Source organism: Dromaius novaehollandiae, chromosome 2, assembly GCF_036370855.1.
Source record: "Dromaius novaehollandiae isolate bDroNov1 chromosome 2, bDroNov1.hap1, whole genome shotgun sequence".
Classification (NCBI taxonomy): Eukaryota; Metazoa; Chordata; class Aves; order Casuariiformes; family Dromaiidae; genus Dromaius; species Dromaius novaehollandiae.
Window position 1 is genome coordinate 107,128,926 of NC_088099.1, and position 11,394 is coordinate 107,140,319.

The 11,394-nt window shown below is 38.4% G+C and overlaps 1 protein-coding gene across 1 annotated transcript in view; it reads right to left on the reverse strand.

The window, feature by feature from the left end:
- Positions 1-660: 660 nt before the first annotated feature.
- Positions 661-11,394, reverse strand: part of TSHZ1 (teashirt zinc finger homeobox 1) — a 56,193-nt gene continuing 45,459 nt past the window's right edge. The window contains exon 2 of the mRNA XM_064507123.1: positions 661-5,262. Within this exon, the coding sequence (XP_064363193.1) occupies positions 2,072-5,262 (3,191 nt within the window). The 3' untranslated portion in view covers positions 661-2,071. The remainder of the gene's footprint in view (positions 5,263-11,394) is intronic.

The window sequence follows — 11,394 nt, forward strand, 5'->3', positions numbered from 1 at the left end:
GAGTACTGAAGGCTCTGACAGCTCTTTTTTACATTCTAAATGACATCTGCATTCAACAGAACAGAAATAAAGATTAAGGGAAACACCTGATAGCACTCAGCTTACCTCAAAATGTAATATTTAAAAAGTACAGAGAAACACAGGTCTGTCTTCTTGTACTGTAAGTAAAAACTGGTGTCAAAGTCTCAGAGGTCTTCACCGCTGCCAGAAAGGCAAGCACCATAGTATTCAACAGACTACAGGGGCAGAAGCCACAACATCTTACTATGTAACTGTTGAAATCAAAAGGTGTTTTGCCTGAGAAAGAAGGGAGGAGATGGTTTTTGAATGCACACAGAAAATGACTACAACTACAGTCAAACAGCATCGGAAGATTAATTTAGCAAAAACCTTTGCAGCTCCCTTCTTAAACTCCAGCGATAAATAGATTGCCCACCACTAACTGATAAAGCCCCAAAGATCTTGTACCTTTCGGAGTATGTATCTACTGCAAATCTCTTTTAAAAGGTTATTAGTATTATGGTTTAGAATGAAACATGTCAGCATACAGATTGTGAGAGATGATTTCAAAAAGATTTTGTTGGCTGATTACATAAATGATACCTCTTACCACTGAAATAACACCTCGAAGGCAAAATAATGACGACATGACAATGTATGTAAATCAAGAACTGCATGTGGGTTTATTTTACACTTGAGAAAACAGTGGATTTAATTGTGTGAATCAAAATGTACTGTACAATATTAATGATAAAACATCAAAATGTATAATTCATAGTGCATTGCTTGCTTTATTTTTTTTTTTATTTTTTTTGTCAGATAGTTCCTTTAAGTACATACATCTCGAAAGATGCAGGTGCCAGTAAAATTTCTCTATTTATATCAAGCTGCAGGAACTAAATTTTATTCAAAAAGTGTGGTTTTACATTATATACACAGAAATCGAATATAAAATGACAATATAAAAAGTTAAAAGAGAAAGCATACAGCCAGAAGGTACAAAGAAAGTTGAACAGTTTAAAATGGTACGATATGTAACATGTATTTTTTAAGCTGATGCTGGCAATTTACAAGGAACAGAATCCAACATTTTCCCCATTTTTTTGTTTTGTTTTCATTTACCAATGCAGCACACTATAGAAAGGTCAGCTTGTACCAAAGCTTAACATTTGTAAATAACTATAAACTGCAGTATTTTACAGGAAACAAAAAAAAAAAGAAAGAAAAGAAAGGAAGGAAAAAAGAGCATTTTTACATTTCTTTTAAATAACAGCTTGCATACTTTTTTTTTTTTTTTTTGCCAAAAAGTGGCAATTTTCAGCATCCAGAGGTTTTGGGCATAGTGGCAACTTGGTTTGCTTTTATTATTATTATCATTATCATCATTTAACTTATACAGTTGTGGCTTCCTAACCCCTTGAGTACTACACAGCTCTCCTTCTTCCAAGGACTGCATGCACAATTTCTTCACAAACCAGTTCTGCATTAAAAAGAAAAGCTCATTCATTTAAAAAAAAATAAGTTTTGTTTCTGACACAGCTTTTATTTGAATGAAATGCCTTTAAGCCTTTTTTGTTTTGTTTTTCCTTATTTACTTGTTTAGTCATTGGGAAAGGCACAGAAATGCTATTACAGTCCTCAGAGGGTTAAAACTTGACACTACCAGGTTCTGTGACCTTTATTGTCATGGCAACTTTGTAATTTTAGGATGTCTTTTTATCATTGTTCTTTGTGTCTTTCTTTACAGCTAAATTAATGTCTCTCAATAGTGTCTCCCACTATATTCTACAAAAGATAGCTTAACATCAAGGACAGATGTTGAAAATAAAGGTCAGACTTTGACTCACAAAAAATAAAAACAAAAACAAAAAATAACCATGCACAGATCAGACAAAGAGCATATAAATATAACTACAAAATAAGTGTAAGAAAAACCAAGGTCCAGATAGGCAGTTCAGCAACAAAAGTAAGACTGATTTCAGAGGCTCAGGTCAGGCCTAGTGCAGTACTATGAAGAGGTTTAGTGCAATGTTCCTGTGGTCACTTGCATACCTGGCTGCTTACCTGGACGCTATTGTTTTTCTAACTCAGTTACATAGATCAGGTGGTCCTCTGGGGACTTGCCATGTGTTTTACTAAGGTGCAGTTTGACTGCATGCTTGCTTGCAAAAGTTCTGTTACAGAGCTTACACTGGAATGTGGAGCCTAAGTCCTCCTCAGAAATTCCAAGTGAGCCCAGAGTCTTGTTTGCGAGGACTTTTGAAACATTCTGCTGTTCTTGAATCTGATTTAGTGGTAACTTTGATAGATCCTTCAAGCTAAACCCTAAGTGTGTCTCTAAGTGACTTATGTATGTAGAAGCAGTCCTGAACTGAGAGGCACAATCATTGCAAAAGAAAACAGGATGTCCTGTGTCCAAGTTCTTTAAAAATTTTGTTCCACCTGTCCTCCTTAACTGATACTTCACATTGGCCAGCCAGTGGCTAATTGTGGTCATGGAAAGACCAGTAAACTTAGAGATATGTACCCGCTCTTGTGGACCTAGATCCGACATAATGTATTTGCCTTCTGGGGTTTCCCTCAAGCTGGAAGCAAACTGCGCTTGAAGGATCAGAAGATGTTGAGGGTTCCAGTTGGACTGTCTGCCCTTCCTCTTGTGTACTGGCGACAGTTCATCCAGAGCTTCCTCAAAACTACTCCCATCAGCATCAGACTTTTCTGACACAGTAGATGGAGTTGAAGACTTGGGCGTCAAACGCCCCGTGAGGTTCTTCACCATATCAGAAATATCTAGCAGGGCGCTCTCTCTTAGTGGAGAAGAGGCAGAGTCAGCCACACTGGAAACAAGAGGTTTGTTTTTGGACTTGGTTAAATCAATAGGTTGATCACTGTTCTCATAGTAATACCGGTCAATAGGATCAGCCTGCTTGACCGGAGTGGTTGGGTAAATGGGTTTGTCCAACATACTGTTACTGATTTTGTACAGCATGGCCAAAGGGTCCAGAGAGGGGCTTACTGGCTTAGAAATTTTGCCTAAGTGGGTATTCATAATGGACTGTAAAGCACTCAATGGATTAATGAAGGATGGCTCAGGTGAATGATCCGTGATGATTCCTAAATTGTTACAGCCATTTGCAACTTTTGCTTTGAGTGGCTCTGTACCATTTGGTGTATGTGCTTCTGCTGGACTATCTTTTTTGACCTTCTGAACATCTGTTTCAGAGCTCTTTTTCTGCTGCTGTTTGTTACTTATTTCCTCTGATTTGGGGAAGTCTTTGTTTTCTTTAGCAGCAGGTGACATGGGTTTGACTGGAGAACTCTTCTCTTTTTCCAAAGGCTTTTCTTCCTTCTTTACACTGATTTTACCTGTAACTTTCTCCACCAGTTCTTCCATAGCAGACACATTGCTCTTGTGAGGTGGAGGTGTGAGGCTGCCTGGGGAATGGATGAGTGCATTGTGTTCTGAAGACAGTGATTTTACACTGCTGGCGTAAGATGGCTGCATTTGAACGCTCTGCACTGCAGCCTGAAGGGGTTTGACTGTTCCCGGGAGCTGGTAAGCTGCGTGAATACTGGGATACCCTCCCCAGGAAGGTGCTCCATTCTGAGCTTTGCTGATAGCTGTTGTCACCGTGTTCTCAAGAGATTTCAATATGTCTATTCCGCCTTTAGGACTATCATCTAGATCCTCTTCTCTGAGGTACTGATACAAAGTTGTTGGCTCAAATTTTTCTGTAGAGTCCTCATTCTCTTCTTTAATCTTTTTCTCTGTATCACTGACCACCACCTTTTCCTTTTCTGGGTCTTTCTTCTCCTCCGAGTTTGTGGAGCCCACTGGAGAATCGGGTTGTTTTTTAATGTTGGAGGCTGGTAGTCTTGTGTGGTTGGTAGGTGGGAGAGGGATAGACTGTATCTTTTCCTCCACCACAGGGTCCAATACTAGTTGTTTGCCTTTTTTAGAAGCAGAATTGGTCACTTTCAAAAAATGACCTGTGACCATCATGTGAGCGGTAAGCTGCTGCAAAGTGTCATGGGAACTGCCACATTCCATGCATTTCAGTATTTGGGCTTTGCGTGCCTCAAACTGCCAAGTGTAGCTAGCACCATTTTGATAGCCATAGCGGTTGTTTGGAGTCACATAGGGGTTGGCAGTTTTCTGATCCTTTGCAGATTCACCCAGTGAAGCTTCTGCAGTGATCCCTGTTGGCTCAGGTGAACAAGGTGAAGCTAAGTCCTGAAGTGCTCGTTTTTTGGTAGAAGGGACCAACTTAGTGATGGCTGGTACTGGCTCCTTCAGAGGCACTTTCTGGTAATGCTTTGTTTTTATCATATGGACACTGAGGTCTTGCAAAGACTCAAACGAATGCCCACAGTACATGCACTTCAGCACTTTTTGGGCATCCTCTTTGCCTTCCATTTCCATAAGTGATCGTTTTCTAGGCTTTGACCACCGTTTGGTCTTATCAGCTTCTTTATCTCTGTTGTCATCACGGTAATGTCCAGTTTCATTCATGTGCACTGTTAGCTCCACCAGTGTGTCATAGGCTGCACTGCAGTCTTTGCATCGGAACTTACTAGCACCGGTGAACACAGACCCATAAAGTTTATTGTTTTGCCGGTAAAGCTGTACTGTGCTGAAAAGGCTAGGCTCTGGGAGAAGTCCATATGATGAAGTCTGCTGCAAAGTTTTAGCTAATGCAGCTTGGTGCCAGTCATAACCTGAGCCACCACTGTTACTGTTACTATTACTGTTACTAGTATTACTGGTAGTTGTACTGGTACTTGTGTTGGTACTGGTGGTACTAGTACTCTGGGCATTGGTATTGGTGTCGGTATTGGTGGTGTTTTCATTCTGACTGATTCCGTTGTTGCTGGTGGTTGGATTGGATTTCTTTAAGTCCAAAGCTAAACTGGACCAGCAAGTCTCTGAAAGCAAATTTGCATACACAGCTTTTATTTGTGCCAAGCTGTCCTGTGGATAGGAAACATTGTCTGTGCACTGAGGATCCTCCTTCTCTTCTTTAGAGGAAGTGCTTTTGAAATGGGCCAGCTGATCGCTGTTTTCACTAAACGGCGAACCATAGCCTGCATCCTGATTAGTTGCAGTGCTGACTGGGGAGTTCTGGTAGCTTTGAGCCTCCTTGATCTCCGCTTCTTCATTGCACAAATAGTCATTCTCCTGGATGTCCAGAGACAGCCCATCATCTTCCACACTGTCTTCATCTATTTCTGCTGCTTTCAATTCCTCCTCAGGAACATATGCTAAAATACAGGAGGAATAAAAAAAAAAGGACAAAGTTATCGAACATGCTCATTTTACATTGTCACTGTTTTTTGTACTAAAAGCAGTAACTATAATGCCAAATTTCAAAGATTCATCCAGAAACCAAACTCACCATCACTCACACACTCCACCTATAAATCGACATATCTTGTCCTGGCTACAGTTTGATGTCAGGGCTATCTAAGAATAAACTTTGACTTCAGCAGTAAAGTATGGGCCAGGACCACAGTAGATACCATGGAGTTAAAAACAAAGTCAAACAAAGAATCTATAAACCAGTGCGCATCAACTGAAAAAATGGGCTGGCACTGAGGTATATTTACTGCATTATGTGCATGCAATGTGCACAGCTGACCTGTGCCCCACAGACCCAGACTCTCACAACCACTGGCTGGACCAACTCCATCTCTTCAAGGCTGTCTTGTAGCAAAGGGGCTTGAGCCACAGCCTCCAGGGCATTTCCATGTCACTGATAGCTGACTCTAATGGAGCCATACTTGGCAAAAGCACCAGGTCAATTGTTCTAAGGTCTCCTGGTGGCTTGTTGTACTGGGTCTATCTGAGGGTAGAACAGCCCTCATTTCTATACGGTGAGAAGGGGAGCAAGGCTATGATTGTTTTCCTAAATGTCTAGGACATATATTTTGCCTCCTGTTACGATATGACGTGGGTGCTGCATTAACCATTTTGACAACAGCAGTCAGCAGCTAAAAGTAAATGTCACAGATGAATTTTTAAAAGCAACAAACATAAAACTTGAGACCTCACTCCCAGCTTCATTATTGACTTACAGTAAATATCAAGCTTTGCTATTGTATGGGCACCTGATGAAACTATATGATCTTACCAAATTATGTGTTTATCTACATCAAACTATTTTTGAAACTAGCAAATGTGATATTCATGAAAAGATGGCCATTACATCAAAACACATTTACTCCAAGGGCCCAATTCACAGAAGTGGCTTACATGTACCTAAGTGATAAATGTACACTTTCATTGCACAGTAGAAAACATACTTGTACACATTTACGTCCAGTTTTATAAAAGACACTTTAAAAATCACTATGATAATAGAATGTAGATCATTTGTAAGCAAGTCAAGGTAGAAAACAAACATGAACTGTGAATAGTTTTCAGAGATGGAAGAAAAAAAATTCCCATGTCAGGTGAACTGTGTCGAAAGCCATGCTGAAAAGTCAGCCATATCCTTGCAGGGTACAATACTGAAAGAAAGCCATTTCTGCTCCTATGTGATAGGAAGAAAATATGTATTATCATGTTAACAAAGTTGAGATTTTGTTGGATTGGGGGGGAGGGAATAAGTACAAACTGAGCTTCTTTTCATAAGCAGTGGCTAATGTATTCTAAAACTTCTTTTTTGAAAAACAGAACCTTCTCTCATTGCAATACTGTACACTCTCTTACACACCTTTAGAATTTTCTTAGAAAAATAACAGTATTATGGCCAGTATTGCATTCTGTATTCACCTTTGTAATATAGTCCTAATGTAGTCCCAAACTACTTCAGTCTGATATTTTAAGAGAAAATAGAAAAGTAGCTCTTCTAGTTTTAAGTAATGCTGTACCTTACAATGCCCACTGTATCCTTCATCTGTCCTGTAAGTGTCAACTTTTTTCAGAAGATAATTTTGGCTTTAGTTATAAAAAATATTGTAAAGCAGGGCACAATTCCTTATAGAGTCCCTCAGCCTCAGGTGTTTTCAAGTGCATTTAAAAGGACTTGTGAGGAGGAGAAGACCAAGCATAATAGAAGTCACTAGAAAAAATCATCTTGGAGCCAAAGGCCAAGAAGACACCAGAAAAAGCATCACAAAACCAGAAAAGATATTCTTAAAAAATGCATTTAGTGTGTAAAATAAAGAATAAAATACAGAAATAATAAAAGAACTAAGAAGTCAGTCAGCTTCATAGTGTTGCAATAATGCCAGCATTGTAATACTTTCCATGAATTTGAACACAATAATTCTGGTACCTCTGCAATCCTAAATTCTGCATGTGCAAGCAGAATTTCCTACCACAGCTACAGTTTAAAATCTCTTAGCTCACTCGTTAAACACACCTGTTTCCAGTCATTTGTAACAGCAAAAGAAAGAAATTTTGAAGTTTCAGAAAGGCAAATAACAGACAGCTACAGAATATGGTTTCTGATTCAGAAATGACTTCTAAATAAAAAACCCTGAGGCCTAAAATGGATAGAAGTGGACGGTTACCATCTGGCATTTTTATTTAAAAAAAAGTTAGAAATGATCAGCAGTTACCAAGTAGGAGCTGAAAAGTGAGGGGGCCTACAGTTCTAGCTTTTAGGAACAGCTATCCTCCTACTAACCTCAATGGAACTACGCCCATTTTCACTCATTTTCTTATCCCAATATTTTTAATAAACAGGTGCACAAAATTGTTTTAAGATGCAGAATGTTGCCATAGTTGATAGAGTATTTTACAAGAATCCATGCAAATTATCTGCTAATATCATCATTACTTCTTTCTAAATCACAAAGATGCACATTTTTATAATTGCTGCATATAAGCATCTAAATATCTGCTTATGCAGAAACTCTAGTTGAGTCACTGGCATATCTTTTTTTCTCTTTATTTATGATGGCCTGCTGTATCAATCTTGTACTTTTGCACTTGGTAGAGAGGTTTCTTTTCCAAAAAAACAAAAGGAGTTAAATCACACAAGAAACATTAAAATTGTATGGAAGGTCGGTGCGAAGCTGTCAAAGCAAAGAAACCAAATGTTAGGGTGAAATCTCCACCTTGCACTTACTTTCCTAGTCTCAGATTTTGCTGAGTCTACTACAAGACTGAGTTCACTCTTTTACCAACGTACACTGCAGTATAAGAGAGAAATGCATACAGTCGGCCAGGACTCTGATTTTCTATGATTTCAGAATTTGAGCCAGATTCTGATAAAAAGTGAATTGACTTGAAATACACACCCACATGCCTGTATAGTTGTTATCTAAAATATATAGGCACACAGAAATAATGCTTGTTAACCAAAAAGGAAGTAATTTATGTGAAATGTTTAATCTCTATCACTGCAATCAAAGGGATTTTGATTAACTCTTCTAGTTACCATAGGATACACACAATACCTTTCCATTCAATACTACTAATGTTTGTAAGACAAATAGTAACACAATCAACATACAGTATTTTGCAAGGTCAGTGCAATTCTCTAACTGCAAAAGGTTTCTGTTAGAGATAATACAGAAGCATGGCAAATGAAGAATGTTAACTCTTAAAAACATGAATGTTTTACCAAAATTCCCTCCACAGAAATTTGACAGATAAGTAGGCTTTAGAATTTTCAACACAGTAAAAACGTTCTAATTACTTGCAGAGACGAGCAATATTATTCTACATCAAATAAAAGAGAGAGAGATTCAGATTATCTCCCTAAACTATAATAGGTAGATCAATGGACAGCCTTCATACAGTGTATCTTTCTGTGACCAAAAAATTGCAGCAATCTTCTCCAGACACTCCTGCGTCTGCAAAGATGGATCTGCTGGTTTACATGTGTCCTGAAATCACACAGAAATATCAAAAGCACATATAAGAAGTGATCCCCTGCAACACAAACTATATCTAAAGCAGGAGAAATTACAGAACACAATGTCAGCCTTTCTTTTTATTCTCACATGTACATGCAAAGACTCAGGCAAACACACACTGGAAAAAGGGGAAAAGCTTCAAATTACAAAACATAACTAAAATTAGGGGAGCAGTTTGTATTTCTTTTCTTCTTTTTAAATCTTGCTAATATTTTTTGCCTATAAAATGTGCCTTCTGGATGTCAGTGTTTCCCCTCAGATATACTGTCATCTTTGAACTGTGTTAAAAGCTGTGCATTCTAATGTAAGTGGACATGAGGCGCTATATATTGTACATGTGAGTAGTACTGCACATTGCGTTTGCTTCAGTGAGAATATTTACACTATAAATATACATCCATTGTTTGAAAAAACAGACAGAGATCCAAAGGGTAAGGATGTGGTTAAAAATATAAATATTCTCACATAAGATCTTTTCTTTACCTCAGACTGGTGCTTTGGAAGAAATCTGTCTCTACAGAGGTATTCTTTTCCATTAAAAAAGCAATGCAGCATTGAATGTATTATTTTAAAAAGGACAAAAAGTAATGACAGTTTTGTTTTTAACAGTCTGCAAAATTAAATGTAACAAACTATTTCAAGGCCTGATTTTAAATCCTCCAAATAAATAATTTTATTTGCAAAACACGTAAGTATTGAAGACAACAATCCAGTAAAGCAATTAAATGCTGAAATTAATGAGACTAAAATATGTATTTAACAGGTTCAACAAATTGGTACAGGTTTAAACCTAAAATTCTTTGCTGAACCGGGGCCTACTCTAGGACTAAACAATAATGGTACCCTATGAACGTTCACCATTCTTCTTTCTACAACAGATGCATTTCCACAGCTTCTGCTATTTACCCAGCCAATAGCAGACAGCAGCTGCAGAAGTTTTCACAACCCACACTGTCACTTAGCACAAACTGCACTCTAGGCTGGCAATGACTTCCACTGCATGCATACAAGAACATGTTTCACATCTTGGGCAAAGAAGTACAGATAGAAAAGACAACATATAGCCACACATCTCTCTCATCACAAAAAAAAAAAAAAAAAGAAAAAAGAAAAAAAAAAGAGAGAGAGGGGGACAGGGAGAGGGAAATACATCTACATATATGGTTCCAGAATACCATGAGAATTCCATGAGAGTTTTTTAAAAGCGAATCCAAAATCTCACATTGTGAGAGGTTAACATGCCTGCTGGAGGACTTCAGAATTTTCTATATTAGTATATACAAATGTTCATAAAAATTATGGCACAGATGCTACAAATCTGTGTGTGTGTGCGTGTGTGTGTGTCTATACTACAAAGTCACTACAGCAGAAAAATATGTCTTAGTTATGACAATGGCTGAGGAGTAGCACAGATTATCAGACAACCAAATAACCTACTACAGTGGTTTGTGTCTTTCATTTATAATTGCAGCAAAATAGGAGGCAAAATACTTGCACTGCCTACCCTCTAATTCTAATGCAATGAGTTTAAAAAGTAGATAAGGTACCGTAACAAGAACAACCTCTGTGCTTCTAGCAGGTTGAATGATAACCCTTAAAGGCATCCCATTAAAAACCAACAAAAAGATTCTTCACCACCTTCTCTTCTCTCCCCCATCCCCTTAAAATGAATGCTGCAAATTATTAGTCAACGCTGGCAACTGGAGAATGAAGCAGCTTGCATGCGGGTGTATTTTCACAGTGATTCTAATCTGAGAAATTTACTTGCTCTTCTTCTTCTATCTGATAAACTATACATTCAAGCATTCTCATTAGTGTTCGGATCACCAAAGAGAGCTAGAGATGAATCAGTCCATCCACTCCTCCTCTCCCTGCTCTGTCAAGATTATTTCATTGAAATGTTCATTTTCATCCCTGCTGGCAACATTAGAATGGAAGTATTTAACCTGTTTCCATTACTTATACAAATTACCATTATGGGGTAGGACAGATGTTAGAATCATGCCACATAACTGACTTCCATACATTCTTTACAGGGCAGATAAGAAGAGGGAAAGCTGTTAGATCACATTATCCAGTCTCAAAAATGTTCTCTCTGCTACCAGATTCATTAACTTCCAACATCAACGTTTCACTTGCTTTCTGCATGAAAATGCTCCGTCTCCTTGAGCTCATTTAATTTGGAGCAGGAAATCTTTGTCAGAAATAATTTTTTGATCAGGTGCTCTAACTAAGGGGTGAAGGGGAGCTGGGGAAAGAATAAAGAAAAGGGGGGGGAAAACCCAACACCTTGTCGAAAATGTTATTTCTCTAACATGGATGATGAAAGAGAAGTCAGTTAAGATGCTGGTACTCAAAGATGGCTGTCACTTCAGATAGGCAATGGCACGACTCACCTAGACAGGTGATGCTTTGGTGGAGCAAAGGCTTGCTGCATTATTGAGAGCACCAGAGATCAGGATGACAAAGACTGTAGGCCCAGGATGCCTGGGGCTCCTAGAGAAGTGGCTTCAGCAGGCACAT